Source organism: Polistes canadensis, unplaced genomic scaffold (assembly GCF_001313835.1).
Source record: "Polistes canadensis isolate GaletaPanama2010 unplaced genomic scaffold, ASM131383v1 scaffold_10, whole genome shotgun sequence".
Taxonomy (NCBI): Eukaryota; Metazoa; Arthropoda; class Insecta; order Hymenoptera; family Vespidae; genus Polistes; species Polistes canadensis.
The window spans coordinates 715,185-723,688 of NW_014569557.1; the positions used below are offsets into that span (position 1 = coordinate 715,185).

General features: G+C 39.2%; 1 protein-coding gene across 3 annotated transcripts in view; it reads left to right on the forward strand.

The window, feature by feature from the left end:
• The window catches only part of LOC106793005 (protein apterous-like), a 45,314-nt gene extending 38,737 nt beyond the window's left edge, over positions 1-6,577 (forward strand). For all 3 annotated transcript variants that reach the window (XM_014759562.1, XM_014759560.1, XM_014759561.1), the window contains 2 exons: positions 1,487-1,704; positions 5,810-6,577. In XM_014759562.1, the coding sequence (XP_014615048.1) occupies positions 1,487-1,704; positions 5,810-6,025 (434 nt within the window). In that variant the 3' untranslated portion in view covers positions 6,026-6,577. The remainder of the gene's footprint in view (positions 1-1,486; positions 1,705-5,809) is intronic.
• The last annotated feature ends 1,927 nt before the right edge of the window (positions 6,578-8,504 follow it).

Consider the following 8,504-nt stretch of genomic DNA (forward strand, 5'->3'; position numbering starts at 1 on the left):
TCGAAGACAGCGACGAACCCCGACGATCGAGAGAGAGAAATAAAAGGAAAAAGGAAGAGCGAGCCCTTGTTCCGGATACACGAATCCGATTCTCCTTTCCGCGTGATTTATGGGACGCGTGGGCGTGCGCCGTTTGCCACCGAACCCTGATAAAATTTGTCGCTGCAACATAAATTCACGAATCCGAATCCCGAAGGAAGCGCGTACTTGGTGGACGGATTCTCGCGTGGGCAGAGTTCCTCGCGGACACGAGCACCTCCTCCTCCTCCTCCTCGAGAACTTAATTTCGATTGTTGACCGACCGTGGGAACACAACAACTTCGACCGAGTCTCTTTTCTTCTTATCTCTTTTTGTCTTTATACCTCTCATTCTTTCCTACGTGAGAGCACTCTTCTATACTCCTTCTACTATCCATTCTTTTTCTTTTCATTGGAGGAGGTCGACCAATGTCGCCTTGTTTCTCCTTCCCTTCTCCTCTTCCTCCTCCTATTCCTACTGCTCTTCTACCTTCCTGTTCCTCAAGTTCCTCTAGCTAGCCAACTCGTCCTCGATGGAAAAGTATCTTACAGAATTTCTTCCTTTTTTCTACTTCGCAATCAACTTTGACAGGATTTGATTATTATTTTCTTTTAATTTCTCTCTAACTACGTGCATTGTTAATTATCGTTCATATTTTAATCGGTTAATCGCGATTTTATCTAATTGTCATTGAGATAGATGTTTATAGGTATGTAAGTTAGGATCTATCGATCGTTTTAATTGACGCTTATGGTACCTACAGGTAATACGTACATATACCTAAGTTCCATTGGATGTCGAAGATTCTGACTCGTGGCAACAGGGATATCGGATCTCGTAGTAGCTGGATAGGATCGATCAGTCGATGGAGTTATCCCGACATCGACGATCGTTCTGTGTTTCCAAGAGCGAGAAAGAGAAAGATATGTATACATATATATATATATATATATATATATACATACAGAGAGAGAGAGAGAGAGAGAAAGCGATAGGACGAACCGTCGGAAGTGTACGTCGTTTGCCGTTGTTGCCCGCCACGAGTCTATAGCGCTGTTTGATGTGTATCACGGCTCATTAGCTCCTTGAGTGCAAACAAGAAGGGTGATAGCGTATGCGAAAGGCCGCTGGATACACGGCCAATTACAACTCTATGCAGCAAATAGTTCGCAGACACGATACCTCGTTTCACCATGAATATATACCTGCTTAGCTAGCTGGCTAGCTAGCTACCTACCTTCCTACCTATCCACTATAGTCCAATCCCATTCTACCTTTACCATAGGCCTCCCCCTTACCTTTTTCGTCTTACCACTATCCCTGTCTCATCCTATTTACAATCTTTTTAACTTTGGAAAATGTATAATACATTCCTCCCTTAGTAATAATAAAAAAAAAACAAAAAAAATACTATTGGTTATCCTAGGTGGAAATCTAATCAATGCGGATTCAATTTACGTTTTGCAGACTTGAACGCCGACTACATAGACATGCCCTTCGGAAGAGGCGGTCCTGGGACTCCAGGCATACCTGGCTCCAATAGTAGAACAAAACGAATGAGGACAAGTTTCAAGCATCACCAGTTAAGGACGATGAAGAGTTACTTCGCGATCAATCACAATCCCGACGCGAAGGATCTCAAGCAGCTTTCCCAGAAAACTGGCTTGCCAAAAAGGGTACTGCAGGTAAGCTTTAATACCCATTTCTATCTATCTATCTCTATCTCTCTCTCTCTCTCTCTCTTTCTTTCTTTCTTCGATGATGATGATGATGATGATGATGATGATTCCGCGAGCTATCGTTATTCGAACGAACGAACGCACGTACGCACGCATTCATAGAAGAGAAGATAGATCGAGAATCTTTTCTTCTTTCTTTCTCACGTCCCTTTACGGTATTTGAACTTTTATCTTTTCTTTTTTTTTTTTTTTGTTCGAACATTCTTTAACAGCTACTCGTCTTTCTAACATAACGAATAGACTTTTGTTAGATATTTAATATCCAACTGTTACCCTGAATATTTATTAAACTGTTTCAAATCACCTCGAAATAACAATTTCGTAACACGTTTGTAGGAAGGAAGGAAAACAGACGGCGAACGGTTGGAGAATAGTTTATTAAAGAGAAACTTTCTTCCCGATGACTCGTCGTTATCCAACCTCTTTGTAAAAACTTTCACGAAATGTGTTTCCCGCGATTTTATTATAAGAAATTGCGTTTAAAAAAACTTATTTACGGATATTATCCGACAATGAGTCAATTCCCGTTCGTTGCCCTTTTATATCGATCAATGATGATTTTTTTACCGTCGCTTTGAAACGACGTAAAACGAGATTATTTCTTATTATTGTACAATTCACCATTCCCGATGTTGTTGCTTCTCATGTTCAACGAGTATTCTTAACTCGCGAGGAGGGAGAGTTTATCGTACACAATTATATTTATACCTTTCAAAGATTCAAATATTAGACAAATTCTGTACCAACGTTGCAATTAGTTTTTCGTATAAATCTATTTATAAACATCTTACAAGTAAAAAAAAAAATATATTTGTCCGCGAGTGAATCTCGTTTTAAAAAGATGACGCGTAGAAATTCATATCTAACGTATTTCGCCCAAAATTTCATCCACACGAGGTCTCTCCCATCTCTCTCTCTCTCTCTCTCCCTTATCGAAATTTCAAAATAGAACGTTCTATTTATAAGTAACGAAAAATCAACGGTTTTAAAATAAACGGAAGGAAGTGGTCGAAATCTTTGTTCGACGTCCTATCTGTTCAGATAATACCAATCACGTATGTGTACATATATATGTATAGCCGATGATTCGGACGCGTTCTTCTTCCTCGGAATCAAATATTTTTGTCATTTTGAAAAGATCCAAAAAAAGGAACAGAATAAAATACAAAAAATTCCAAATAAATCTTTAAATTAATTTAATCTGCCAACGCGTTTTACTCGTCCAAGCGAGGTTGTAGGAAGGGAGGGAGGCGTGGGCTGTGATGGGCAAGAATAAATTTCGAATGGAAATCAATCGTCGAAAAATTGGAATTTAATCTGGAACGACGATTATAACGAAGCTGACACGCGGAGGTGGGAGGAAGATAAAATGAGGAGACGATGGTGGTAGGTAGCGGGGTTGGGGGGGGGCGGGGTGCGAAGCTCGTCGCACTCGAGTCCGCGTCCGACAAAACTTAGCCGGGGCGTAGATTTTGACTTGCGCCGGATTGACGGAGGGCCATAATTACGGAGAAAGGCCACGGGCTCGTCGACGGAAATATCACGCGGACGCGCGGTTCTTTTAACTCAACGGCAGCCGGTCGGTGCTGCACTAATTGGGAGGAGTGCGAGCACGCGCGCGCGTGAATATTTTTATAGGGCGGCTACCTACCCGCTTCAAAAAGGGCGAACACGAACACGACGAACCACCGACTATCCATCTTCTCGCTCGGTTTTCTCTCTCTTTCTTGCTTACTCACTTACTCACTCACTCACTCACTCACTCAGTCAGTTACTCTCTCTCTCTTTCTTTTTTTTTTCTTTAATACACGCTACGTTCAACGCCAGACGCAAGGATATATTTTTGTAGTTACGCATTGTCGCATGGATATTTGGTAATCTATACTTAGAAAACCCTCGAGGAGTAAATTTATTAAGCGTATCGGGTCTCATTCTCTCGTTCTCTCATTCTTATTCTCTAACTCTACACTCTCTTCTCTCTCTCTCTCTCTCTCTCTCTCCCTCACACTCTCACTCATCACTCTTCTTTTGGAATTCATAGCGCGAGCGTTTGATTAACGCTTTCACGTTCAATTCTTTCTCTATTTCATTTAATAAAGAAAATAAAAGAAAGGAAAATGGAGAAAAAAAGAAAAAAGAAAAAAAAGAAATGAAATGAAAAGGAAAGAGCTTTTTCACTCGTAGGAAGAAGAAGAAGCATCGACGCGATCTCGATATAGTCGTGAAAGGCAGCCGTGCTATTCAAAAGGGCGAAGAAGAGTTTCAAAAGAGAGAAAGAAAGAGAGAGAGAGAACAGTGCGCAAAGGTGTCCTTGAGGCTAAGAGAATGGTAGGAAAAGAAGAGAGAAAGAGAAAATACGGAGTACCTACGATGCTAGAGAGAAAAAGAAAGAAAAAAAGGAAAAGAGAAGGAGAAAGAGAGAGAGAGAGAGAGAGAGAGTCAAGGGTGGACGGGACATGGAAAAAGGAAGAGGTAGAGAAAGAGGAGTTGGAGGGGGAGGAGGGGGAGGAGGCGGCTATTGTATTCGACGTAGCATAGGGTTCTTGGTCGCCATCTTGCTTGATATTGATCGCGAAACGCACGAATACTCGCTCGCGGCTGCGTTCACTATATACACTCTATATAACATATAAAGAGGGAAGGGGATGGGGTGGGGTTCAGAGTGGGTAGAGGAGGAAACGTAGAAACGGGGTTTCTCGTAGCGCGAGTCGAGTGCGCGCGCGCGCGAGAGAAAGAGAAAGAAAGAAAGAGAGAGCCACATAGGGCAGTCCGTCCTTCGAAGGCAAAAGGGGGAGGAGGAAGAGGGAGAGAAAAAAAGAGAGAGAGAGAGAGAGTGATCCTCCTCGTTTCTCCGCTTCTCGTCGACGTCGCAGCAGGCTCCTCCGGTGGCTCTTTCGGTTCGCGGGGGAGGAGACTATCTTGAAAATGGCGACGTGCATCGAGAACACACGGGCCGTCTTTTATCTATCGGCAGAATAAAAGGGATAACACCGGGGTGGGGTAAAGGGGAAAGGGGAAAGAGAGGGTTTCTCTCCCAAACCCTCCTCCTACACTCCTATTCTATTTCTTTCGTTATATATATCATACTTATTATTGTGTCGACTATGTAGTTATATTCTTCTTCAACGTAACTTTGTGTGCCGAGGGTAAAGGAAATTCTTTTTCTCGTCTTCACTAACTTCCACTTCCATATCCTCATTCTCATCTCCTTTCCTTCATTTTTCTTCTTTCATCTCGAGTTTTTCCAACTTGTCAATTGGGTGTGTTTCTCTTTCTTTCTTTATATATTTTGCTGTATAGTAATATATATATATATATATTGTATACGTGATATATATGTATACTTACATGAAATCAATGTACTCAAGGAAAGGCTTAGGTAGAAGACGAAGTATCTTAATATAAAGACATCTTCACATTTAATGGTCGTATTACTCGGCTCGACCTACTTCATAAACCCCTTCTGGAATATCGTACCTCGATAAAGCTCGAAGAAGAGAGAGAGAGAGAGTGAGAGAGAGAAGAGAGAGTTTCGAAGCGAGAATCTGACGCGACGACGACGACGACGACGACGACGACTTTGCGCGGAAATAGAATCTCTCAACGGACTTTGACGAATTTCGTTAGGAACGGAGACACAATGGTGTCTTTGACGGGCCGCGAATCTGCCCTCCCATCCTCCCACCCAACCTCGGCACCTCTCCATCGCGTTATGAACCGAATCGTTTGTGCGGTCATCTCTAACCCGACATAAATCATGTGCTACGCAAATCTTTTTAATTATTTTTATTCTTTTATCATACTCACGCCTTTTTCGACTCCCCCCTCGGCCCCAGCTCCCCGAAACGACAGCAAAGAGAAAGAGAGAGAGAGAGAGAGAGAGAGAGAGAGGGAGAGGAACGACGATGATTATTTGCTTTCGATTAAATGATATTTCTAATTTTTCTTTTTCTTTTAAATTTTAAATATTTTACACACAATCGTTTATATGGAAAATATAAAATAAATAATGCGACTACGTTTGTCGTTTTGATTTGTTTGTTTCCCCCAGGTTTGGTTCCAAAACGCGCGTGCCAAATGGCGACGTATGGTGTTGAAACAAGAAGGAAAATCGGACAAGTGCGATAGCGTTGTCGACGGAAGTTCATTGGGTGATCTCGAACTTTATGGGAACAGCGGCGGAAGTGGTGGTCCACCGATGAGTCCTCCCTTCATGCTTGGTGGTCCTCATAGTCCAGCATCTTTGGCGTCCTTGGATTGCGCGTGATCATCAACGACCATTATTGGAATTTCCACGATAGACGAAGACAATTCGTAAATGATTCAATTTCAAACAAATCAACTATTTCTCCGTGGTTCTTATCCGACTCCTCGACGTTTCCTAAAAGCGATTCCTTGTTTGGTTATGTGTTCTTTTCTTTTTTTTTTTCTTTTTTTTTTTTCCTCCTAAGCTATATATATTTTTGTTGGTTCTCGTCGAGAGAGATGAATCCTTTCGAACGGATTTTTGCCCACGTAAGATTTTTTGTTTTCTTTCTCTTTCAATGAATCGAACGAGAACGAATTATTAACAGCCAATCAACTACCAATAGGGATATTTATCATCGATTTATAGAAATTCTATCGTACGTAATGCCGATTACGAAAACTTAAACGGAGAGATGATGAGAAAGTAGGTAAAGATAATTGAAAATAGTCGAGAAAAATTCCTTGTATTTATTGTAGTCTAATCGGCGAACGTCCGCGAATATTATTTTCTTGTATAGAGAGGAATAGAAGAAGAATAATAATTATAATTATAATAATATTAATAATAAGAGAGAAGAAGAAGAAGAAGATGAAGAAGAAGAGGAAAAAAAAAAAGAGAGAGCTTTGTCTCGCTTAATAATGAAAGAATTATTTCTGAAGGATGCCTAAAAAGAGCCTTCTGCAGAAAGCAATGTAATTAGCTAACGATGTCTATTTATTGGTGTAATCGCTCAGAGGTAATTAAAATGCATTAGCTAAACGATTACGATTTATGACGATGCAGCGAGCTCTGACCATTTTCCCACCCCACGCCCTCGTCCTTTTCCCCCTAGCCCCCTTCGCCTGAAATTCAACGTTTCGATCAAATCATTTCGCTAATTTTATTAAGGGTTATCTTAAATGAAATACTTTTTACTTAACGTTTTTCGTCGATCGAAAGAATTTATAGTAATCGAGTGAGTGTGCTTTTTTCTATAGGTATAGGAAAGGAAAAGAGGAAAAAAATAAATGTAAAAAAAGAAAAAAAAGAAAATAAGAGAAAGAATATAGAAAACAAAAATGAAACGTTGAATTTCTTTAGATGATAATATAACACTCGATATTTATAATAATAATAATAATAATAACAATAATAATAATAATAATAATAATAATAATAATAATAATAATAATAATAATAAAAAGATAAAGGGGAAAAAAAAAGAAAAAACGATTGCGCAATGTTATTGGTTCGAAATAAAACCAAACGAGCGATTAAATCCTTGACGTAATAATCATAATTGTTGTATATAAAGGACGTTCCTCGAGTTCTTCTTAAGGCACCGCTATAGGTTGTAGGGTTATAATTGCATTCGGTAGCGGTCGTGTTTTAGACAACAACGGTAATAATAATGATGACGACGACGACTATTATTATTATTACTTCTATTATTAATATCCTTGTAACGAATGGAACGATTGTCTAATTTTACAAGATGATTTTTTCATTGAATATATTTTGACAATATACGTTGTTTTGTCGATTTTTATTTTCTACGATAACCCAGCTCTAATTGCTACACACTTCCTCTCTCACCTTATGATCGATAACAGCTCAATGTAATCCTTTTTTTTTTTTTTTTTTTTTCTTATTCGAGGTCAGGAGAATGTTCTTCGGACGTTGGTTATCAATATCTTTTTTACGATCTATTTGCTGGCTTTTCATTATATATGCCGTTTACTCGACGTAAGTATATATTTATTACTTTTAAAACTCGATCGTGTGTCTCGGGAACGAGAGAGAGAGAGAGAGAGAGAGAGAGAGGTAAGTCTATTTTATTACGTTCTCGGACATAAGTAGATAGGAAAAAAAATTCATGAATTTTCGAACGAACGTCAATGATGCAAAACCGAATGAGACATAAAACCAAGCAGATCTTTTTTTCCTTTCTTGGTCTTTTTGTTTTCTTTTTCTGTCCCCACACCTATTAAAACGTATACACGTTCACAATTTTCCGTTCTTTTATTTTCATCTGATCGCTTTAAACCATTAGATTTTCGATCGTTAATAAAAGTGAACGTGTGTTTAAAAAAAAAAAAAAAAAAGAAAAATATTTTAATCTTTCCGTGACTAATTGATTTTTGCAATGAATAATGAAAAATCGAATATGAGATCCGTGAATATTATAAGATATAAAATAATCTAAGATTTACAAAGTGATAGATCCGTGTATGTGCGGGAAATATAAATGAGTATGTTATATATATATATAGACACATACACACACACACACACGAATGTGACTATTTTCGAGGATAACTCTCGTAGATTTGTACGTTTATTCGCTCAAGCACAGAAGCATAGTACCGATTTAACGGCTCGATTATGCGAAGCTATGAAACGCGATGCACCTAGCAGACCGCTGGTTGGACATTAAAATTGAAATTATAAGCTGCCGCGGCAGATCGAATTATGCAAGAGTACATAACCGTCTACGTGTAAATTTTCTTTTCCCTCT